General features: G+C 50.2%; 1 protein-coding gene across 2 annotated transcripts in view; it reads right to left on the bottom strand.

Annotated features, from left to right (window-relative positions):
* Nucleotides 1-20,600: 20,600 nt before the first annotated feature.
* Nucleotides 20,601-24,833, bottom strand: part of Smad6 (SMAD family member 6) — a 74,144-nt gene continuing 69,911 nt past the window's right edge. For both annotated transcript variants that reach the window (XM_076848653.2, XM_076848654.2), the window contains one exon: nt 20,601-21,427. In XM_076848653.2, the coding sequence (XP_076704768.1) occupies nt 20,886-21,427 (542 nt within the window). In that variant the 3' untranslated portion in view covers nt 20,601-20,885. The remainder of the gene's footprint in view (nt 21,428-24,833) is intronic.

Below are 24,833 nucleotides of genomic sequence, written 5' to 3'. Positions count from 1 at the left end.
CAATACTCAGTACCACCAAAACAAAAAACACCCACATAAACCAGGGCTTAGAATTCAGTAAATACTCATTAAATTCACCTTTTTAAAACAACCAGAGATCAGGTAAGTTCTGGACATTACTTTTGGAGGCAGAACAACCTGGATTTGAATTTTATGTCTGCCACTTACCAAGTAGCTGGACAAGTACCTATCCCACCTTTATGAGTCTCAGTTTCCTCATCTGTAAAACTGATGTGCATACAGCTACCTATCTCAGGTATGGAGAAATTAAATGAGATATTAGAAGGAACACAGCAGGTGCTCAATAAACAGTAGTTATTTCATTATGATTATCATCTCTAAGCTCCCTTCCATAGCCTAGCATTCACTCTGTATGCCAGTAAGCCCAGCATGAGGCTCCTCGCAGGCCGTTGCTCGTGCTATCCCCTCCCTGCCAAGGAGTTCTTTATTTGTGCACTGGGGTTTCTGCATTGAGGTTCAGAAAACCCTGTGTATCCTGATTGCCTCAGAAACAAACCACATATGAATCCAATGCTGAAAGAACAGAAAGCAGTTACCCCAGCAGTGTTCTCAGTACATGGTCTTCTCATTTGTTCTTCCAAGGAAATGCCACCTCATTGCCAAACCCTCTGGGGATTTAGCACAGTAGAAAGCCATGCTATAGCTGGGTGCAGGGTGCACGCCTATAATCCCGGCATCTGGGGAGGCTGAGACAGAAGGATCACGAATTCAAAGCCAGCCTCAGCAATTTAGCAAGGTCCTGTCTGTAAATAAAGTAAGTAAATAAATAAAAAGGGCTGGGATTTTGCTCAGTAGTAAAGTGCCCCTGGGTTCAATCCCTAGTACAAAAAAATAATAAATCAATGAGAAAGAAATGTTTAATTGAGTTTTAACACTGTAGCCTTTATGTTGTATTTATTGTGAAAAAAAATCTGTTTTTTAAATTAATTTGTTCTTTTTCGTCACACATGACAGTAGAGTCTGTTGACTGGTCGTGTAGTCATTCATATGTGAGCGTAGCAAAGATATGTCCGATTCACTCCACTGTCTTTCCTATTCCCATCCCCGCCCTTCCCTCCATTCCCCTTTGTCTAATTCAAGGAACTTCTGTTCTTCTCTCCCACCTCTTATTGGTCTTTTGTTTGTTTTTGTCTGAAACAAGTTTATTAAGAAATATCTCAGGAGAGTGGGAGAAAGGATGGAGGGGCAGGGCAGGGGGAGTGTCCCAGGGAGATCAGCCTCCGATGTCTTCTGCAGGTGGGGGGCAGAGGTGACTGCGGATGTCCAGGAAGACTCAGAATTGCTCTCAGCTCAAACCCCGGGCAGAAGGACCTGAGGTCGTTGGCCCATGTTGCTCCTGCAACTGTTCAGGGTTCACTTGACGATGCCCACACAAGGTGTCAGGATCCACAGAGCCCAGGTCCTCTGCCTGTGCACTGGTTTAGTCTGGTCACCTCTCCCCTTCATTGGAGCCACACTCTATGGATCTGGCAGGATTCTGTCCTCTTACATTGGAGCCACCTTACCGCTGACACGTGGCACGCAATAGCACAGTTGTAGGACACAGGTAGCGATCCTCCCAGTCACCCACTTCCAGAAGTTTCCATTGGCATGGGGTTGCCCAGGGTCAGTCTGGTGGCTAAATCAGGTGTGGGGAGCCTTGCAGGCAGGTAGTGGAAATGGATGGCAGGCTGGCTGGCCCTTCTGATGCACTTCTGCCCTGACTGTTGGGCTTTCTCAGGCAGTGGAGGCTCACAGGGCAAGGGGAAGGGGTGAAGGCAGGCTCACTGGGGCTCCTCTTTGGGAGGACAGGGGAATTGGAAAGATCCAACGGGCGTGGGCGAGGCTTAACCCTGGGAGGCACAGGCTTCCCCTGGAACGTGCAGCTGCCCCCTGGCTTTCCTGGTGCTCCAGTGTAAGGTAGGGAGCCATGGCCGCACTGAACTTCCTCTTGGCCAGAGACACCCAGGTCTTGAGTAGATCATGACCCATGTGGAATATTACTGTCAGTATTTTGGGGTCTGGGTATTTGGGAAGGCCTCACTGTAATTATGGAGTAAATACTGCTCACCCCGCATCAGCCATGGGTGCTGAAAGATCTGCTTGGCTGTGGGCCGCTTCCTGGGGTCCAGGGTCAATATTTGGTGAGTGAGTGTTTGTGCTGCCACAGAAACATGGGGAGGGACGCGGTAGGTTCTGAGCACTGTCTGCTTCAGCATCTCCTTAGCCGTGGGTCCCAAAACTGGGCGTCTCCCTGTCAACATGAATACAGAATGACATCCAGGCTCCAGATGTCCACTGGGGACCCCTCATATGCTGCCTCAGGATAGACAAAGTGGGAGAAAGTGCCCAGAACTCGTGCAGTTTCTGCCCAGGCATGACTGTGGTGCTGAAGCCAAAGTCGTTAAGTTTGAGGTGGCCTCTGTCATCCAGCATGAGGTTCTCTGGCTTCAGGTCTTGGTGCACAACGCGCTCGTCACGGCAGTAGCCCACGGCACACACTATCTGCTGGAACAGTCTGAGGGCCTCTTCCTCCTGCATGCCACCCTGCAGGACGTGGCCCAATAGCTGGCCCCCACCTGCACGCTCCAACACCATGTAGATCGTTCTGTGGGTCTCAAAAACCTGAAATAACTGAATTACATGGGGATGCTCCAGGTTCCTCATCAGATCCGGTTCGGAGAGGACAAGGAGATTCTGCACTGTCTTCAGCAGGGCTTTTACTGCCACCTCTACCCATGGGGTGATGGTGGGCTAGTTTTATCTGGCCAAACCCGCCATGCCCGGTGTTCCTCGGCACCTCCTACTGGTCCCTCAAGACTGCCTTCTTGCAGGAGCTGGGCCCCTGCCACCCTACACTAGTCTCACTACTCTGGCTGTACGTCCTCACAGGAACACCGCCTGGGATGCTAGCTAGGAAAAACATAACAGACCACCACAACAACCCCAAGTCAAAAACTCACACACGACAAAACAACAAATCAAATCAAAGAACCAATACCCAAAGACCACCACCAACAACTGCCGACCACAAACGCGCTAACTATCGGGGCGTCCAACAGGTCACCACCAAGAGCTTTCTGTACTTATGGACAAAAACCCACGTTGGGCTGGGGATGTGGCTCAAGCATTAGCGCACTCGCCTGGCATGTGCAGGGCGCTGGGTTCGATCCTCAGCACCACATAAAAATAAAAAAAAATAAAGATGTTGTGTCCATCGAAAACTAAAAAATAAATATTAAAAAATTCTCTCTCTCTCTCTCTCTCTCTCTGTGTGTCTCTCTGTTAAAAAAAAAAAAAAAAAACCCACGCGAGGCCACTCTCTTATATCCCTGCACTTTGAAACTTACTCCCATGGCTCCTTGTGACTTCATAGCAAGTCATCGCCCAGTCATGCAAGGCCATAACTCCCAGGGGTCATCTCCCTTTTGGGCCTCTTCCATTTGCAGATAAGGACTCCATACTTTTTTTTTTTTTAACTTTTGTGGATTATGGAGACTGATATTTACTTGTTTAGGAATTAATATTTGTATGGAACTTCATGTACTTTTCATTTTCAGCTTCAAAATCTGTAAAAATGTTTTGCTTTGAAAGACCACAACATGATCGACACTCAAGGGATTCAATTCCTTTTTCTTCTGACTTGGAATGACTGGTGTCAAAAGGATGGTAGCGCCTCATTCACATGGTGAAACTGCAACAAAATGCTCTGTTCCCTAAGACACCGTAAAGCACAGTGTTAACGCCTGCAGGGACCAGAAGGAGGCTTAAAGTTTCATCGTTATTTCTCCACATAGTCGTATTCATGATGCACGCACGTTACATTGGACACCAGTAACTGAGACATACTAGAGGGATGGCTAGAGATGAACAAGAACTGCCTTTTCTGGTACTGAAGCTATGCTGCTATAGGTTCACACCAGAGTTGTTTCTCTGGCTCATGTTAAAGGGAATGCTCAGGGAAACTGCACAGAAATAGCTGTAAGACATACCTAAAATGAAAGGGATGGGAATTTGAATATTTCACATTCCACCCCTTATTGTGAGTCAGCATCTGATATCAGAGAGAACATTTGGCCTTTGGTTTGGGGGGATTGGCTTATTTCACTTAGCATGAGAGTCTCCAGTTTCATCCATTTACCAGTAAATGCCATAATTTCATTCTTCTTTATGGCTGAGTAATATTCCATTATGTATACCACATTTTCTTTATCCAAGAATCTGGTTTTATAATTATAATTTAAAATGAAGTTTAATGAAATAAAGATAGTATATGATTTATGAGAAAATGTGGAAAAGTACAAAAGAAAATGATGCAGAAATTATCCCTAACTCCAATATCTAAATAAATTCTCAAGTTATATTTTACACATAGGATGTATGCATTAATATAATATCAATATGTGTGTGTATATTCCACACTTAGTATGTGCCAGGGACTGAACTCAGTACTTACTGCATCATCTATGTGCATATGTACAAATGAAGCAGCACATTACATATTTACATATCATCATCTACTTTTTGGGCATCCACCATAATATGATGATTTTTCCATATAATTAAAAACATTCTAAAATGTGATATTTTTCTTTATTATAAAAATAGCACATGCTGGGCTGGAGTTATGGCTCAGGGGTAGAGTGCTTGCCTAGCACATGCCAGGCCCGGGGTTCAATCCTCAGCACCACATAAAAATAAATAAATAAAGGTATTGTGCTCAGCTACAACTAAAAAAATAAATAAATATTAAAAAAATAGCAATGCTTATTGTAAGGTAAATCGTCCAGAAAAATAGAAAGTGGAAACGAAAAAAAAAAAAAAAGTTTTGCCTTATCCCCACCCCCAGGTAAAATTGCTACTGATAATTAAACAAGGTTTTTAATATCTACATAATATTTTGTCACATAGTCAGGTGTGGCAATGCATGCCTGTAATCCCAGCTACTCAGGAGGCTGAGGCAGGAGGATGGCAAGTTCAAGGCCAGCCTCAGCAACTTAGTGAGACCCTGTCTCAGAAGGAAAAATAAAAAGGGCTGGGGGTATAGCTCAGTGGTAGAGCATCTCTGGCTTTTATCCCCAGTATCACAAAAAAGAATATTTTTCAGGAATAGCTTTTCAGCCTCCAGAGGCCAAATTACTAGAAAAAAGAGCATATACACTTTTTCTTTTTCTTTTTTTTAAGATGAGATCTCACTATGTTGCTCAGGTGGGACCCAGACTCCTAAGCTCTGGGGGTCCTCCTAAGGGTAAAAATGTATTTAAGGCTTTTTAACCATGCTGAGAAACTGACTTCCAGAAAGCTACCCACTTTGGGAGCCCCATCAACATACAAGGAAAACATGCATCATGCTTATCTCACTTTAGCTCAGTTCTATTGAGCACAATTGTTTTGTTTTTTTAATAGTTTGGCCAAAGTAATAAGTAAAAAAATAGCACCTCCCTACTTTCATTGAATCTTTTGTTTTCTAATAAGAAGAAACATTTTCCCATATGTTTCATCACTTGAATTTTTCCTCTTGTTGATTTTCTTTTTATATCCACCGTCCACGAGCTCCTGCTAAAGTTGTCAGGATTTTTTTCTTTTTGATTTGCAGGTGCTCTTTACATATTTGTTTTCATTTTAAGTCTAAATAAATATGGTGTGTTTGGATGTACAGACATTTCCAATTTTCAGTATACAAATATATACATCTTTTCCTTTATAATTTCTTCCATTACTGCTATGCTTAGAGAGGCCCTTCCCATTCAGAGATCAAAATCATACATGTTTTATGCAAGTGATTTTACGGTTTCATTGTCTTCACGTGTTTCAGTCTCATCCATCCGGAACCGGTTCTGCTCTCCGGTGTGAGTTGAAGAAGTAGCTATTCCCCTTCCCCCACCTCCCAGGTTTCCCCAGCACCACTTATGAAGCAAATCTTCCTTTCCAGGAGGTTTTTTGAGAAGTGCCACAGCCCCAGGCACTGTGCTGTCACCGTCTGAGGACACGGCCATCCTCCAGCAATCCTTTCAACCTTGATTTACTGTGCACTCACCTTGTGCCAGGGCCCTGAGCCTCTGACTGGGAACACAGACTCACAGGGCAGTTACCAACCCCAAGCAGCGCCCAGGCCAGGGAGGAAACAGGCCTGTAAATAATCACCGGGCGACATGCTGAAGGCCGGAGCCAGAGAGGGTGTGGGAGGACCCGTCAGGCAGGGATTGCCTGTGTCTGGGGAGGTGACAGCATGAGGGCACAGGTCCCAGAGGAAGGGACAGATGAACAGAAGCACTGGGACACCGACATACTGAGGAAAACAAAGGCACACAACCAACAGGTCACCCAGGGGACCAGGCGGCTGGCCTGGGTGGGAGGAAGGGATTCTCACTTAGTGGATTTTTTTTTTCACTTTATCAATTGTATCCATGTGCGTGTATCTCCTCCTAAAACATTAAATATTCATAAAAGTATTATTTTAAATGAATAGGAAGGAGTTTGGCGATTAACCATGGGGTGGGTGAAGGACGTTCTAGAAGAGGGACAACATAAGCAAAGACTTGGAGTCACAAACGAGCCAGGCCCGGGTAGGGAGCACCACTGGTCCAGCCCAGGGAGAGTGAGGGGCTGTGGACTATGAGAGCCTTGGACCCCCCCCACAATGAACTTGGACTTGATGGGCAGTCAGGGGGTGGCTTCGCACAGGGGAGTGTCCGGGCCAGGGCTGTACTTCAGCACGTGCCACCTGCTGCAAGAAGAGAGAGAACAAAAGCTGCCACTGTGGCCAGGAGGAGGGACTCAGGAGACACCATGGCTTCGGCAATGCACTGGAGATGGCAATGTATCGGGGGAGCTCTGGCTGCCCTTGCTGCCCTGGAAGCTGCCCCTGGCCCTCAGTCCCTGTGGGATCCAACCACAGGGCAGGGCCTGGGTCCCCTCCGCCTAGGCCCAGCCTCAGTGTGCTTGGTTTTTCTGGGGGCGAGAGCCAAAGGTCCAGAAAGACGAAGGGCCTAAAACCAGCCAGTCTCTGCAGCAAGAGAGTGAGATCTCAGGCAAGGGTGAGTGTGAGGGTCCAAGTGCTCCACAGAGAGTCATGCCATGAGCCTGGCGCAGGGGCTCCGTGACATTGTACGTGCAGCACAGTACCCAGCACAACGCCATGGCTCTATAGAAGACGGGTGTTCATTTATTTTTATTTACTTATTTGTTTTTGTGTTACTGCGGATTGAACCCAGGGGTACTTTACCACCCCAACCCTCATTTTATTTTTTATTTTGAGACAGTGTCTTGCTAAGTTGTTGAGGCTGGTCTTGAACTTGCCATCCTCCTGCCTCAGACTCTGGAGTAGCTGGGATTGCAGGTGTGCGCCACTGTGCCCAGCCGAGGGATGAGAGTTTTAAAAGGAGGTCCTGGGAAAGGGGCTGCTTAACCCATAGCAAAGTCTGGGACTTAGGGCCCAGGAAAGCAGCTCTTGGGGGACCAGCCCAGGCCCTTTCCATGCTGCTCACTCCATCCCGGGCCTCTTGGGCCATGGCTCAGACCACATCAGTGTTCTCATCAGAACCTCCAGTTTTTCAAAGGACTCCGCTGCTCCTGAGCTCATTTGCTCCCCACAACCACTCTGTGAAGCAGGCCCTAGACCCATTTGCCAGATGAGGCAACTAAGATCCGACCTGGGGCAGGGGTGGTAGGAAACCCACTGGCTGCTCTGTGCTCCCCCAGCCTTCCAAGATTCCCAAGCACCTTGTTCAGATCTGAGGCACAGGTGGAGGGACATGAAATGCTAGAGTCCAGAGTCTGTGGAGCGCATGAAAGAATCCAGCCCCTTGGAGAAGTAATGGTGAGGCAGAACTCAACTCTGCAGCAAGTCGGCAGAACTGCTCATTCCGCAGAGCCACCACTTGGCTGTGAGACCTTCAGCAACTTAACTTCTTGGAGATTGGTGTCTCTCTGTAAAGTAGACATCATCCCACAGGAAAAAAAAAAAAAAAAAGCACTTTGTGAGCATGAAATGAGAGAACGGATGGTGTGTTAATCACCTCTGTGTAACAAATTTGGAGAAATTACGTAAGGTCAGTCAGTCCAACCTGTCCTGTGCATCTATAGTACCAGGCAGGTAGCTTTCATCAGCCCAATGAAATGGGTAATGGAGGGAGGGGTGGACATCCAGAGAGGTCAGCAGGTGTTTTGCATAGGCTCTGGGGCTATCTCACACAATTCCCTATAACTTCTCTGCTTTTCTGTAAAGTTAAGGGAAAGGGTTATCAAATCATGGCCAGAGCCAGGCATCTCAAAAATAAAAAACAATCCAGGTGCAGAGGCACACACCGGGAATCCCAGCAACTCGGGAAGCTGAAGCAGGAGGACTGTAGGTTCAAAGCCAGACTCAGCAACTTAGCGAGGCTTTAAGCAATTTGGCAAGACCCTGTCTCAAAATAGAATATAAAAAGGGCTCGGGATGTGACTCGGTGGTAAAGGGCCCCTGGGTTAAATCTCAGGTACCAAAAAATAAAAAGAACTGGGGGTGTAGCTCAGTAGGAAAGTGTCCCGGGATTCAAGGCTCGGTTCCAAAAACATAAATAAATAAAAACAACGGTCAGAGCCGTGTGGTGGGGGTGGCTAACCCAGCAGGCAGCTAAGTTTGAGGCTCTTACAACCAGGTGGCAGGGCTGTCCCGTTACCATGGTGAGGAAAGCTGCTGAGGTCTAAGGCGACTCCTCTCAGAGCCAGGCGCTGCTTCTCCTCTGTGGGCCCAAGAGCCCTGGGATCCATTCTAGTAGAGGCAACTTCACCTTTCCCCCATCATGCCTGACTCGTACCCAGACCTTCCTCCCAGAATGGTCGGTCCAAGAGCAACAGGATATTGTCATAAAATTTCACTAGAATTCAATCCAGACTACCAACCCTTGGTTGGATCAACGAGGCCGGAGGTTAGAGAAAGTAAGACGTTGTCATGCCCAGGAATTATAGGGGCAGAATCTCCAGTTTTCAAAGCAGGTCTGCAGGGTCCTCGACCCTTTCATCTTGGTCACTACCCTGGAAGTGGCTGAGAGTACATGACCCTTTCTGAGGTCAGTCACCGTCAGTGACCACCATCAGTGCTTTCCTCAGCTGTGTGGACGGGGGGAAGGTGAGGGGGATGGAGTGGACACTGAGTGTGAGGAGCCTGTGGACAATGGGGAGCATAGAAGGCCAGGAACACCCGATGGCCAGCCCGTTGTTGAGTGCCTTCTGCAACTAAGGCACAGCATCGTCACGCCGCACACTGACCGGCTAGTTTAAACCACGACACAAATTCGTTTCAAGGGCCACAACATGTGACTGAAATCGGCTGATCCGACTGAAACAGCAACACCATAACCTGCAAAGGTGAGGTCCCCACCAATGCCATGAGACTTAGTCCATCGGTCCTAACCAGGCGGGGGCCACGGCCACTCTCAGACATCCAGGGAAGCTTCAGCAGGAGTCACAAGTCTGACATGCAAAGGTAGAAGCACAGAGACCTTTACTTTGTGTATCTGTGTGAGTAGGGGTGTCCTGTGTTTGGGAAGATGACAGTTCCAGTTAGCAGGTGGCAGGCAGGTGGGCAAGTGGTCTCATCAGAGGATGGACTCTTACTATGGACATCTGCAGAAAGTGACCCAGGCAGTTCAGTCAGCAGCTTCACCTTGTTTCCCCTCTATGATCCCAGAGAGGGGTATTGCCACCTGCCAGTCTGTAGTTTTCCCAGAGGTAGATGAAGGAGCGGAGCCATTGGCTACCCCTAAGAGTCAGTAAAACTCTAGCAAGCCTCACCAAGGGGAGCATTGGCCAGCGCTGGAAGGACAGCACAGAGTGCTGCCCGTGGCCAAGGGAACGGGCCCACTTTGGGTTCTCCAGGGCTAACACCAAGGCTGAGTGGCCGTAGCAGGAGTGGGTGCTCGGTGGAACCCTCTGTGAACAGCAGTTCAAGGCATTCAGGGGAACCTCTGTGGATCCCAGTCCCCAGGAAGCCAGAAGCTTTGCTTCAGGGAGGGGCATGTAGGAGAACGTGTCCCTTGAAGTGTAGGGCTGAGGCTGAGGAGCTGCAGGCAGCTGTGTTCCGAGTGGGACCCTTGGTTCTGAGTTGACCCACTCCAGGTAGAAATATCAGGCCAGTTACAAGGCCTCTGTGGGTCAGGTATTCAATTTCAGCAGGAGCCCAGTAGCAAGCTTTAAAGAAGGGTGTGCTTGCTGGGAGTAGGGTTCCTACCTGTAATCCCAGCAGCTCGGGAGGCTGAGGCAGGAGGATCAAGAGTTCAAAGCCAGCCTCAGCAACTCATCGAGTCCCTGTCTCTAAATAAAATATAGAAAATGGCTGGGGATATGGCTCAGTGGTAAAGCACACCTGGGTTCAATCCCTGGTTCCAAAAAGAAAAACAGAAGGGTGTGCTTGGTGGCCACGTCCAGGAAGGTATGAGTCCAAAGCCCCAGGTGCGTCTCCATGTGAAGGCTGTCTCCTTTTGCCAGAGGCTGCAGGGAGTAGGAGCATCTGTCACTTGTAGCTTTTCTGTTTGTTTGTTTGTTTTTTTTCAGCACTGGGGATGGAACCCAGGACCTCAGGCATGCTAGGCACATGCTGTATCACTGAGTCATACCCCCAGCCACTTGTTTGTAGCTATCATAGCTCAAAGGGGTTCATTAGGCTGTGGGGCCCCAAAAGTACTAGCACTTCTCTCTGTGTGACTTTTCCCCAACCAGACTCTCCCAGGGGTCGGGGACATGCAGGGTATATGTAATCACCGATTCCTACCAGTCATTTTGATGTCGAAGCCACAACAGCAGTACTTGACGTGGCCCAAAGGATCATGCTAGTTTCTCTTCTTCACTTTGAACCATCCTCAGACCCCACAGGTGCATCCAGGCTCCCCTCCTGCCACGGGGAGGGTGGGGACTGGGCTGCCTGGCTCCAGCAGACTAAGAAAAGTTTGAATCCTCCCTCCCAAAGTTCCTCAGCGCACTTGGGTGAAAGCAAATGGACTTCAGCCTCTTTGGAGACGGGGAGACTTCAGCCTCTCCCCGACCATCTTTCTCCTTAAAGCAGCTGAGGCTGGAGCGGGAGGGGAGGGAGTTGCTACTGTGCCAGTAAGCCACCACCACGGCGGCTGCTTATGGCTCCACCAACTGGCCCACCTGAAGCCCTGTACCGGGAAGCCCTGAACCAGCTCTTTCCATTTTAGGACACCTCGACTCAGTAGCCCCAGCTACATTGCTTTCTGTCTGGGGCCACAGGACTGATACCCATAGGGTAAGCTGGGACTGCGTCAGGGACAGAGCAGAAGCATCTAAGGAAGATCACGTTAATTGAGGGCACCTGCTGCCCCGATACCAATATCAAATATTTTAACAGAAGGATTAGGGGTTTTCCAGGGTGATCGGGTTGATGGTAGGAGTCTATTTAGAATCCCTTGGGTTCATTTCTCATTCTTCAAAGGGTCACCATTGGATGCTAAACTCAACCAGAAGCAGTTAAGGGCCTGATATGAGCCAATTCTTCATCTGTGGTTTCCTCTGGAAATTTGTCCATCTCAGGAAAATTTCTCTAAGCAGACCAAAATTCCTTTATATTCTCTTATAGTATCCAGGACCCCTTGTCAAAACAAACAAGCAGGGGCTGGGACTGTAGCTCAGTGGTAGGGTGCTTGCCTAGCACGCATGAGGCACTGGGTTTGATCCTTAGAACCACATATAAATAAATAAATAAATAAAGGTATTGCCTCCATCTATAACTAAAAAAAAAAAAAAATTAAGTATTTTTTTAAAAAAAACAAATGCCCCCCAAAACCCAAGACCTATTAATGTCACCTCCAAATGGATCTGAAGGTAGCATGGGACACTTTAGGAAGGCTGAGGGTTGTTATTCTTGCTCAAAAGCATCATGCCCTCCCCTCCCCAGAATGCTAGCACCCTACTGGCTTCTGTCCACAGCAGCACTCAGGCAAGTGGCTGTCTCTGCGACAGCTCTCTGCAAGGCAGGCGTTCCTTCTACCCACCCATGACAAATCTTCAAGTTGTTGTGTTTCAGTGGGGAGGGACAGTGGCTGGCCAGGACCTCGGTGGAGAAGTTCACTGACTCAAAAAGAGTTAATAACAATCAGAGCATCATTTTAGCAGCTGTCTTTGCACTTACTTCCTGGTCCTCAGCCTGCAACCATCTCCACTCGATTCCTTCTCAACAGACAGAGAAGTAAAGGACCATCTCTTGTTCACTTACCCTAAAATTTGGTCCACATGTTTGATAACTGATTTCCATGACCTTTCATCATATTGCACTAGTTGGCTGGTGAGTCCCTCATCTGTCCTCTTCCAGAAAGCCATATCTCTGCTACCATCCCATCCTTGTCACCCAAACTGTCAAGGATAGTGAAGAATCCGGGATTTCACCTTATTTACAAAATCAGAAGTTCGCTCATCACTGATTCATGGATGTTAGTGTGAAAGACACAAGATTCCTGGGTCCGAGATAAAGGACTCCAATTCCTCATGGCAGAAACATCATGTTCACATTGGTTTCTTTGTGGTACAAAGAGAGAAGGAAATATCTGCACCCTGAGCAGAGTGCTTTACAAGTGAGGATCCAAGCTTAGGGAACCCGAATCTTTTAGAACAGCAATAAACCTGCCTGCCTTTTCTGTAGAGGGAGATGTTATATCTTTGTCTTCTGAGGCTCTTGGCTATCATCAAACATCCAAGATGAGAAAGGCAGCCCATGCCTCTGTGGGCGACATTTGCAGAGACCCATAGAGACCTATCTGCCAGCACTAACTGGATTCCTCACAGTGGAGAGCCTCATACCCATTTTATGAGAAGACCAAGGCCCAAAAGAAATATGAAATGCCCACATTCACACAGACTGGAAAATGGAGCCAGGATTCAAACCTATGTCCACAGGCTTTCAATTCTATCCAAAGCTGGTCTTGCAGCAGCAGCAGCAGCAGCAGCAGCAGCAGCTCAAACATAAGGTTTGATGGAGAAGGTAGGGAAATTTCTCGGCTTAAGGATGGTTTTCGTCACCTCCACGTGGACTCCGGTTCCTCTGTGTCTCCTTTCTCCCCAACCATGGAAAATTTAAGAACAAACTCACCTCAAAGGCCTTTGGTTTCTCTCAGTCCCTTGGTCCCACACCCAAGGCCTAGAAACTGTCACCAAAGACTTCTAATGACATCTCCTGCTTGGGCTAGGGCCAGGCCAGCAGAGCCCTCCCTCGAGTGGAACACACAGCCTCAGACTCAGACTCAGAATGAGACAAACCAAACACAGGACTGACAGTTCCTCAATTTTAAATTCTGTGTGGCCCAGAGCTCCTTCTTCTCTGCGGGCCCCAGCAGGGAACCCTCATCATGGATGTAGCCAGGATCCTGGCTGTGGGCCCAGATGGGGCCAAACAGCCCCAGAGGTCAGACTTCAGACCCCTGAGCCCAGAATAAAGAGAGCCCCAGAGCCACCACAGCAGACTCAGTGCCACCCAGCTTTCTGCGGGTCTGATGTGGATTTGACACTCATTGGCATTATATTTGGGGCAACACAAAGCAGAGGATTCATAAGGAGTCAAAACAGTTGTCATCGTGGCCAAGAATGGCTCTCTCTCTTTAAAGGAGGAATGGAAAGAAGAGGTGTCGGGGCCGGGGGTGGCATTAGAGGGTCTCCTTCTAATACCTAAAAACGTCACAATGCTGCTCATTTGAGGCAACTTAAGGAATTTGGCCAACACTGAATGCTCTATTTTGGAAGACTTTTTTTTTCTCTCTCTCCTCTACAAAAATTCATGAATAAATGTGTTTCTGTTAAAATGTCAATGAAAGCGCATCCTGGGCTGCGTGCATGTGCACGGCGGTGTTCATGTGTGTTTCCAAGGCTGTTCCAAAAGCTCCATTTTGTTCGTTGCTCACTGATGAGAAACAGAAAGCAAAACTATTAAAAATAAACATTTACAATGAATTTACTCTTTCAAACAGAACTGACAACACGACAAAACAAACCGACCAACAGACATATTTTAAAAATTGAACATACTGTCATTCACTGTGGGTCCGGCCCCGTCCCGGCTGCTTCACAGATATTAGCTCATTTAGTGGAATTTTCCTAACCACCTTATGAACTAGGTGCTACTCTCACGCCCATTTTAACAGATGAGAAAACTAAGGCTCAGAGACCTCAAGTAAGTGGCTTAAAGTCACTTGGCTAGAGGCAGAGCAGGACCTGGAGTCCAGGAGCTGGCTTCCAGGCCCATGTGTTTAACAACCAGGTGCTGTCAGCCGCTGAGGTGTGGGGGAGGAACACCAGCTCTGGAACCTGAGACACCTGGCTGGGAATCCTGGCTCTGATACTAGCTGTGAGCCCGTGAGCACCTTGTAGAACTTCTCTGAGACTCCTCTATAAAACAGAGATAAGGATTAAATGAGATAATACAACGTGCCTAGTACATAACAAGTCCCTCAGGAATGAACTGCTGTTAGCATGACTAAACAAAGGCAGAATTCTATTCCAGCTCCTCTCAGCAGGTTTAGGGGGTCCACTCTCCCTGCCTCTCTTGAAGCCCAGGATCTCGGGGGTGAGGAGAGAGGTTTTCTAGATTTCCCCAGAGGGCACCATTAAACCACCTGGCTTAGCCCTTTCCTTTTAAGGGGAAACCATGGCCCAGAGAGGGACAGGGCTTTCCCCGCCTCTCTCAGTTGGGTCTCCAGTGGTACTTCCAGTGGGGTCTGAGGAGGTCAAATTGAAAACCATCTCTCTCCTCTGCTCAGCTCGTGGGCCCCTGGTTTCAGGCTCAGAAATTCCGGCAACTTTATCTGCACTCCACCAGCCTCACTTTTACAAAACTGTTTTGAAAACGGCTGGAGGGCTGGGGCTGTAGCTCAGTGGTAGAACGACCGCCGTGCTCCGTGCATGTGTGAGGCACTGGGTTTGATCCTCAGCACCACATGAAAATAAATAAAGATATTGTGTCCAACTACAATTAAAAAAAAAAAAAAAAATTAAATAAAAAAAGAAAGAAAATGGTTGGAGATCCAGGTGTGGAGGCACACACCTGTGATCCCAGCAGCCCAAGGGGCTGAGGCAGGAGGATGGACAGTTCGAGGCCAGCCTCACCTACTTGGCTGATGGCTCCCAGCAAGAAAGACCCTGTCTCAAAATAAAAATGAAAAAGGGCTGCAGATGTGCCTCAGTAGTTGAGTGCCCCTGGGTTCAGATCCCAGTACTAACAAACAAATAAACATCAACCAAAGGTCAGAGGCTGCCAGGTTGTTTCCCACTATGTCCCTAGTACCAGTCAGTATAGACTGGACACTTCTTCCCCGATGTCCTCCTAGCCTCTCCAACAGCCTCCCCTACCTCCAGCTGGGTCAAGCTGGCACACAGCCTCCTCCGGGTTCTCAGGGCTGCAGGGAGACCACAAAGGCTCAGAATCCTGGGGTGATGTACACACTTCGTCTTTATTTGCCTTTCATTTAAAGGCAATTTTTGAATCCAAAAATGAGCATGAGCTGCAAGCCCCAGAACTGTGCACTTCAACGTGGCTAAAATGGCAACTTTCATGTTAGGCATTTTTTATAATAATATTTTAAAAGCGTAGGAAAGATGAAAAATGTTCTGGAGATGGGTGTTGTGATGCTTGCACAATGATGCAAATGTACTCCATACCACTGAATTCTTCCCTTAAAAGTGGTTCCATTGGCAAATTTTATATTACAATTAAACCAAAATTCCTAAGCTGCCCTCCTGCCCGTCTTACCTTTCACCCTCTCCCCCCAGGCTATGTCCTCTTCACTGAAGCCTTTGCAGCAGCACTAAGAGGCTGGCTCTGGAAGGCTTGTCTTCTCTCTGCCACTGCCCTGCTGCCTTGCTCTGTGACCCTGGTGAGTGTCCTGCCCTCTGTGGCCCTCAGTTCTGTGATACGTGTAGAACCAGATGTACTTTGAGGGTTCTCCCAGCTCTGACGTTCCCTGAGTCTGTGTTCTAAGTCATCCAATGGACCTCCCCACACCCCAGGAATTCTGAATAAGGCTGCAGGTTTGGAGCCCCCAGAACCTGGTGTAGGGGTGAGCATTCTTAGGGGCCTGTAGGGAGAATCCAGCTGGGGATTGTCATGGAGACACATGACACTAATAAACACACCCCCTCGGAGCGCCTGTTTGGTCCTTCAGAGTTTATGATACACTCCCACTGCCATTACCTCGGTGACCCCTTCGTTCCACAAACATCCAGAGAGTCCCTCCTCTGTATCCGGCACTGGCACATGAGGGGTCACTGGATGAGCCTAGATAGGGCAGGATGAGGGACTGAGAGGAGAGGAGCTGAGGCCTGGGAAAGAGGGAGGGAGCTGGAGTGTGGAGTTTGAAGGGGCCCCAGGTAGAGATGGTACAGCGCCAGATTTCCCCAGGGCCACCTAAGAGCTAGTACTACACCCCCAGGAACATGGAGTCACCCCAGCTGGGTGGAGAGGGGCATTGCCAGCTTCAGGAGAGACTGTCACACTGGGCGGAGAATGGATCCCAGGGAGGCAGGAGCTGCCAGGGAGGGGCCCTGGTGGGTCCCAGGGTCTACTTTCCTGCTGAGGAAATGGGTCCCTACAGGCCAGGGAAGGGCCCAAGTCATTATCAAGGTAAGGGGTCTGGATCTGAGTCCTCACACTTGCTAGGCCCCCAAACCAAAGCTCTTCTCACCTGCTTCAGGCCCCCAAATAATAGTGGTACACACTAGCTTAGTGCTCGGCGCCAGCCAGTTCTGAGCAGGTGGGGGCCTCAATTCCTAGAACCCTCCTAGCCCACCAGCCTGCAGGGGATCTTGCTGTCAGTATTCACTTTGACAGGTAAGGAGATGAGACACCCTAGAGTAACTTGCCCAAGGCCACACAGCGGGTAAGTGGCAGGGACGGGATTAGAACTAGGCAACAGAGGCTGGGGACAGCTGCAGTTTTAAAGCCCCTTGCCAGGTGTGGGATCGCAGTAGGGAGGGGGATGGTGTGTGAAACACCGGGAAGTCCCTAGAACAAGAGCTGGGGCTGGGGCTCAGTGGTAGAGCGCTCGCCTGGCATGTCAGAGGGTTTGATCCTGGGCACCACATATAAATAAATAAATAAAGGCATTGTGTCCATCTACAACTAAATTTTTTGGTTTGTTTTTGTTTTTGTTTGTTTGTTTTTGTGGTGCTAGGGATGGAGCCTTGTGCTTGTGAGGCGAGCACTCTTCTAACTGAGCTATATCCCCAGCCCTACAACTAAAAAATATTAAAAAAAAAAAAAAAGTCCCCAGAATGCTGTGTGACCTCCAGCCACTCTTACTCCCTTTCTGGACCTATGTTCACCTGACACATGAGCATAAAATCACCAGGAGCCCCTCTCTTTCCCATTGGCCTCTTATTTCTAGATCAACCAACCCACCCCTCCCGGCACAGATACACCCAGAGACTAAGGCAGGGGAGGAGCTGGAGATGGGGGTGGGGCATGGATTGGCAACAAAGAGGACAAGGGATGGTCAACCCTTCTTCAATAACCTAGTCAGTTGCAGGAATCCCCCTGGGGTACCACCCAGCCTGAGTTTGGATTTGGGGGCTGTAAGTCCCACCTACTTTGCTTCCTAGAGCCTGCAGGAACCCTGTCCCACCACACTCTCCAGGGACCTGGGGCCTTATTTAGAAAGTGTCTCCATTGGAGCCTGAGTCACCAGATCCCTGGGTGGTCTGGGGAAACCACAGTCACTGCCCGGCACCCTGCTGGGGGATGGGGGGAGAAGGCAGCAGCTCCTGTCCCTGCCTAGAACTCAGCCACAGCCAGCTCCTGGGACTCAGCGTCCCCATCTGGTTGGAAGTGAACTCTCAGAGCCCCAGGAAGAAAGGCAGGCCCCCGGAGGCCAGCCAGGGACTTCAGGGAAGTCCTCGGTCTCACTTTCCCTGTCTTCCAAATGGGGATGTCACTCCCTGTGCCTCTTGCTCCCGGAAGATGAAGGATTGTGATCATTGCTTCTATTCTCAGGCATTACGGGGGGTGGCTGGCTGCAGCCTCTACGGGCAAGGAGCCTGCCACTGGCGGGTGACATGCTCTGGGAGCCAGGATGGGTTCATGGCTAGAACCTGTTCCTACCTGCAAGTCCGCCTGTAAGTCCCTTGAAAATGACTTTTTTTTTTTGTTACTGGGGATTGAACTCAGGGGTGTTTACCACTGAGCCACATCCCCAGCCCTTTTTATATTTTATTCTGAGACAAGTTCTCACCCAGTTGCTTAAGGCCTTGCTAAATTGCTGAGGCTGGCTTTGAACTCTCGATCCTCCTGCCTCAGCCTCCTGGGCCGCTGGGATCACAGGTGTGTGCCCCCATGTCCAGTTTGAAAAGGATCTTTAAGAAAGTCCAGCTCTGATCACTTATTTGGTCCATTTAGAAACCAGCCCATTTTCCCCACAGCCTCCTAAATGTCAGCCCGGTTCCTCATGGTGTTGTGTGAGGGTTCCCAGCCTCCCTCCCCAGCCCTTGCAGTGTGAGTGACAGCTACTGCTGAGCAAGGTGCCTAATTCTCCCAATCTGCGCCAAGGTGGGAACAATTTTTTTCCCATCTTACAGGTGATGGCATGGAAGCACACTGAGAAGTTCAGAAGTCACTGACTCTAAGTGGCAGGGATAGGATCTGAATTCACGTACCCTCTCTCCAGAGTGTCTGAAAACTCCTCTTCTGCTTCCTGGTCTCTGACACCCCTGACTGTGAGTTTAGGAACCTCCCATCTTGACCCTACACCAGGAACAGAGCCTCTGAAAGATGCCAATGAGACAGGCATCTCTAGGACAGGGCCTTAGTGGGGGTAGGTACCCTGGAGTGACCACCTGTGGTCAGTTCAGAGGCATGGGGACAGGATTCATAAAGGCAGGGACAGTCTATTGGCAATAACTTTGGGAAGCAAAGTTAAATGATGTCTTTATGGGAGGATGTGGTGACCCAATCCCTGCCTCGTGCCACCCACAGCCTGTGTAGGAGGCTTCCCTGTGCTGAAATGGGGATGGTTTGTGTGATAGTGATTAGAGCAGAAGCCTTGGTGTGCTCCTCTGAGATGCGAATATGGAAGACAGAGGCTCCACTCTTGGTGTCTCCTTTGATCACTTGCTCTGGGGCAGCTTTGTCATGGGAGGTTTGACAGAGAGGCCAGCATGGAGAGGACCTGAGGCCTCTTGCCAACTGCCACGTGACTGGGCTTGGAACAGGACCCCAGACCCAGTCAAATCTTAGATGACCACATTCCTGGCATGACTGCAAGCTCACTGAGCCAGGACCCCTTGGCTAAACTGTTCCTAATTCCTAACCTGCAGAAACTGTGGGAGTTAATGTTAGTTGTGTTGATCTGCTGAATTGGGGGATGATTTATTATGTAGCAAAGAGATAATACACAGGACTTCTCAGAGCACTTCACGTTAATATAAACCTTCAAGAAAGAAGGCCTACAATGGAATGTTCCCTGTAGCTATTTGGCCAGCAAGGCCTTCTTTTAAGGGTATTCTGGAGCTGGGCCTGGTGGCTCATGCCTGCAATTCCAGGGGTTTGGGAAACTGAGGCCCGAGGATGACAAGTTCAAAACCAGCTTCAGCAATTTAGTGAGGTCCTAAACAGCTCAGTGAGGCTCTGTCTCAAAGGAAAAAAATTAAAAATGGGCTGGGGACGTGGCTCAGTGGTTAAGTACCCCCAGGGTTCAATCTCTGGTATCCAAAAAAGAGAAAAAAATATTCTAGAGAAAAAAATACTGATATAATGAGATGGCTCGGGTCCTACAATTAGATGGAAATTGCAGGCTTCATTTGACTCATAAGCTAGTCACTCATCCTACCAGAACCCCAATATTCCCCTTTTATGAAGTTGAATGAAATACACCATCCACCACATAAATCATTAACACAGCTGAGCTGGGGATGGACAGATTCTGAGCTTGTCTGTGGTGTTGGTGGTGGTGTGAGGATAGCCTGAGAGACCCCAAGAGGAGCCTTGCCCTGGGGCTCCAAAGCGGGTACACAAGGTGGTAAATGTGTCTTGGTCTTATTTCCTCTGGCCATTTCCCCAGAGTGGTGAAAAATAGTGTCTTCTGGTTCCTGCCCAGCTCTGAGATGGGAGGCATGGACCTGAGACTCCCCCATCGGACTCAGAGTTCCTCCAGGCCAAAGCAGGAGCCCCCTGGGTCACACTGGGAGAGCTTCTCCAGGGTAGCCAGCACTGCACTGTCTTTCCCTGCCTGGGTCCTTATCCAGGGGATCTACCACAGCCAAGGGCAGGAAGGAACAGACCCCTCTCTGGTTCACTTAAGAGTAAACTTATCCTTCCTCCCTTTTCAATTTATTCCCTCTACTTTTAATCCAGTAAATTCTGAAGTCGTTTCAGAGTGCCTGATGGGTCAGAAGCCCACTCAGAACCCCTGAGTGTCCCTCTTTGTAAAAACAAGACAGTTTAAAATTGAAAAAAAAAAAAACTAGAATGTGAATACTTTATTATCATCGAGTGACTGCTATGAGCTCTTTGTCTGGGCATTAATATTTCAAAAGCCATACACCAAACCCAGGCTTTTCCACCTAGTTCTGCTGTATCATTTTTTTCTTAAACAACACAAAAACAAAATAAAGGAGAGGAAGGAGGAAAAGAAAGAAAATATATCTGTATTGAAAGAATTATAAGCCAAAGTGCGTCTTTCTTGTTTTGTCCATATACACACATTGCACCATACATAAATAATTACATTGTAAAAATGACTCCATAATTACAAGTATAATATATATTTCCATATAATATATAAAACTTTATATTAAATCTAGGTAGATGATATTTGGGGGGGTTCGTCCGTGGGGGGCGCGTCTCTGGGCGCCGGCCCCTCCCGAGGTGAGTGAGGGCGGCGCCCGGCCTCCTGGCGCCCCTGGCGGGGCCGCCGCTATCTGTGGTTGTTGAGCAGGATCTCCAGCCAGCAGGGACAGGAGGTGATGAACTGCCGGGAGTAGCAGGGCCCCCAGCCCTTGGCGAAGCTGATGCGCACGCTGTTGGGGTCGTAGGGGCCGTCGGCGGCGTCGGGCTCGGCCGCGTGCTGCAGCAGCCCCGAGCGCTCGAAGTCGAACACCTTGATGGAGTAGCCGGGCGGCACCTTGCGCACCACCAGGGCGCGTGCGCCGGGCGCGTCCAGCGTCGGGGAGTTGACGAAGATGGGGTGCTCGCCGCGGTTGTAGGCCCACACGCCGTCGGGCTCCTTGCTGAGCAGGATGCCGAAGCCGATCTTGCTGCGCGTGCGCCGCACCGACTCGCTGCGCTGCTCCAGGTTGAGCTGGCCCAGGCAGAAGCCGCTGCCCTGAGGTAGGTCGTAGAAGATGCTGACGGCCTGGTCGTACACCGCGTAGAGGCGGCCCACACGCGTCCGGTGCTCCCAGTACGCCACGCTGCACCAGTGGCTCGGCTTGGTGGCGTCCGGAGACATGCTGGCGTCTGCTGGGCAAGCACAGGGTATGGGGGGTGACCAGGGGTGTGGTAACCAGGGGGTGACCAGGGGTGTGTCTGGACAGTAGGGGTTCAGCAGTTGTGTGAGCGCCTACTGTGTGCCATGGCGCGGGGCATTTGGCATACAGTGAGGGGACCTCTTCTCCCCCTCCCCCCTCCCCTCTGTCACACATACATAACCTCAGGCAAAGGAGAAAACAGACTGCGAACCTACAGGGTGCAGCACAACCCAAATCACATCCCTCTCCTGCTCTCAAGCATTTGACACACCACCAGGACAGACAGACAGACATCTGCACATACTCAAAGGAGCACCCTCCACCTGCCAGGTGTGGGCACCATGCCTCTTACTCTGGACTCTGTGAGGACACCTGGTCTGCAGAAAATGGTACCCACAGCCTGCCCAAGGGTTTCACAACTAGTGAGGCTTGGCCAGGATTTGAACCCCTTCATCCAGGCCGCCATGGGAATAGAGTAGGGGTACACTCTTGGGGGTGGAGATCACCTGAAGGGTCTTCAGCATAGAAGGCAGGGTGGAGAACCTTTTCAGCCTGCAGCGTGGAATGCTGTGCTGGCCTTGTTATAGTAAGGGTGCCTGGAAGTCCTAGCACATGGGGACTGAGGCAGGAGGGTCACCTGAACCCAGGAGTTCCAGACCAGCCTGGGCAACATAGTGAGATGCCATTTCCAAAAACTAGGAAGAGTGACGAGGTTGCAGTGACATTCCCAGCCCCGATCTCAGCCTCCCAGTTCCTCCACTGCCTACTCCACCTGAGCTGATTTTCTTGGCAAGAGACGGAGGTTTTCACCAGAACTACAGCAGACGTGGAGGGTCCCTAAGTGCTAAAGAAAACTACTTCTCAAGGGTCAGGAGCTTTTCAGCTCTGAGGTGTGTGCTGCTCCTCTCTGGGCCTCAATTTCCCCACTGCATGGCAAAGGGGTGGCCTGGACGCTCCTGAAACCCTGTGCCATTCCAACTTGGGGCATCTTTGTATGTGTGGAAACCAGACACAGGCCTGTCCTGTCCTGCAGGGACGCCCAGGCCTACTACTACCACCTGTGGCCAGCCCCTCAGATTCTGAAGCCTCTGTCATCTGGTCTTTCCCTTGGGCTCACGGCCCATGACTATCCAGCAAGGTGACAGGACCTGCCATGCCTGCTCCCTGGCTGGGGGCCCTTGTATGGAAGAAGACATTCAGCTGGAAACCTGGCAAGAACAAAGCAGGGCACTTTATGGCTCAGCTTCTCAAAGGGAAACTGATCAAAGTTCAACCAAACCCAAGGGAGACAACACTTCTGTTTTTGTTTTTGTAGTACTAGGGATCGAACTCAGGGCCTTGTGCATGCTAGACAAGCACTCTCCTCATCCCTTTTTATTTTATTGAGACAGGGCCTTGTTAAATTGCAGAGGCTGGCCTTAAACTTGTGATCCTCCTGCCTCAGCCTCCTAGTAGCTGGGATTATACTTCTGACAACTTCCCTTGGGAGCCTGGATGAGGCCAGCTCTGTTTTCTTCATCCCTGCACTGCCTCAAATCCCCAGAGGAGCAGGGTGACAGGGTCCCCTGATATCCTCACATACCAGGAGGCCCACATGGCCACCTAGCAGGAAACTGCCTGAGGGGTTTCCTGTAGGCTGGCTGCTCTGCTGCTCTGCTGGGGCCTTGGGCTTGGTGCAGACCCCATGAATGTCCATCCGCCACACACACCTGCTGCCCTCTGCTTGGCACCAAACAGGTCCCCAGGTGTGCTGGGGAATCCAAGTCCCCATGCTGGCCCAAAATTTGTATCATTTTGCCTCAGAGTCTCCATGGAGGCCCCTCATGGTTTCAGCTGATGGTGAGGAAGGGAAAGGAAAGGTCCTTCTCCGTGCCCTCAACTGACCCACCCCTTAGACAGCTCAAGCCTTGATAGATGACTAGGCTGTGGACACTAGGCCAGCTTCAGCAGGTGAGCAGCCAGGAACAGCCAGATCCTGAGCTCTAATGCTCAAGCCATTGCCCTCTCTGGCACAAGGGCCAAGAAAGCAGTAGCGGGTCAGCCTGGCCCTGAACCCCAGCGCTGCTCACCAGCCCGCAGGAGTCCTGTGAGTGCGCCAGACTCAGCAAGGCGGGGCGGCAAAGAAGAGGTGCCCGGAGCATGCTGGGAGACAGGACCAGCAACCCGCATCGCCGAGCACCTTCTATGAGCTGTGGCCTTCTCCACTTGCAAGGGAGGAGGTGGGCCGGGGAACACAGGAGGAAACGCTGGAGCCAGCCTCGTACCAGAGCGCGCTCTAGAGAGGAGGACAGCGCTTGTCCAGGCGCCAGGCGGGTTTTGTGCATGGAGCCTGTGCATGGAGCAAGTCCCTCCTCTTCTGTAAGCCTCAGTTTCCACCAGTGACCACGACTGCTCTCATGGTCTGGGTCCTAGAGGTGTGTACCACCCCTACCTCCCCAGGACTCTGCCACCGTCTCATGGAGTGAGGCCTTACTTCTTCCTTCTACCTTCCCTTCTCAGGAAGGCTCTGCAAGGGCCACCCACCATAACGCACCAGTTCTGTCCAGACAGTTCAGAGTCCGACAGCAGCCTGTGAAGGGGTGTCACAGGCCTGGGAGGGTGGGCACTTCGTCTTCTCAGTTCCCAAAAAGCTCTTCAATTCAAGGCCCCCTCCTCTCAGTTCCCCTCATCCCAGTCAGCCAAACACCCCTCTGGGTCTCCTACCCCTCACAGGAGTGACTAGGCCACCCGAGGCCCAGCCTGACCAGCTGTTTGGCTCCCGGGTACCTGGGGCCTGGGTTGAGCAGACTGGTGGCACCTTATTGGACTGGGCTCCTGGCCAAGGCTCCCAAATTCTTAGAGGCAGACTGTCACCTCTGGGAAGATTGCTGTGACCCCTCCCTCCTGGGCATCTAAACTTCAGCCCCTCCCCAGGCCTGAGAGGCGACCATGCTGCTGGTCAGCGACCCCCACACTCTCCAAGTAGGAAAGGCGGGGTCTCCGTCTTCTCTGTCTGCCACGGGGCTGCATCTGTCCAGAAGGGTGCTCTGGGAACCCGCTACACAGATGGAGGGGTGACACAAAGTACAGTCTGCACACTGTCCCCACCCCACAGGAAGCCCGGGGCAGTGGAAGGTGGTAGGCAAGGACTCGAGTCTCTGTCGGATACTGAGAAGGAGCCCTTCTCCAGGTGCCAGGCAAAGCCTTTGGGGTGGGCTCTACCCTACAGCCTGTGCACGGAGCTAGTCCCTCCTCTTCTCTAAGCCTCAGTTTCCCCACCGGTGACCACGACTGCTCTCATGGTCTGGGTCCTAGAAGGTGTGTACCATGCAGAGCTTGAGGGTCCCTGACATGGTCTCATGTAGGGGGTCCCAACACTTAGGGCCCCCACAAACGAATCCTACTTTATTTATTTT

This window comes from Callospermophilus lateralis, chromosome 3, assembly GCF_048772815.1.
Source record: "Callospermophilus lateralis isolate mCalLat2 chromosome 3, mCalLat2.hap1, whole genome shotgun sequence".
NCBI classification, from domain to species: Eukaryota; Metazoa; Chordata; class Mammalia; order Rodentia; family Sciuridae; genus Callospermophilus; species Callospermophilus lateralis.
This window is presented reverse-complemented; position numbering and strand designations above follow the sequence as displayed.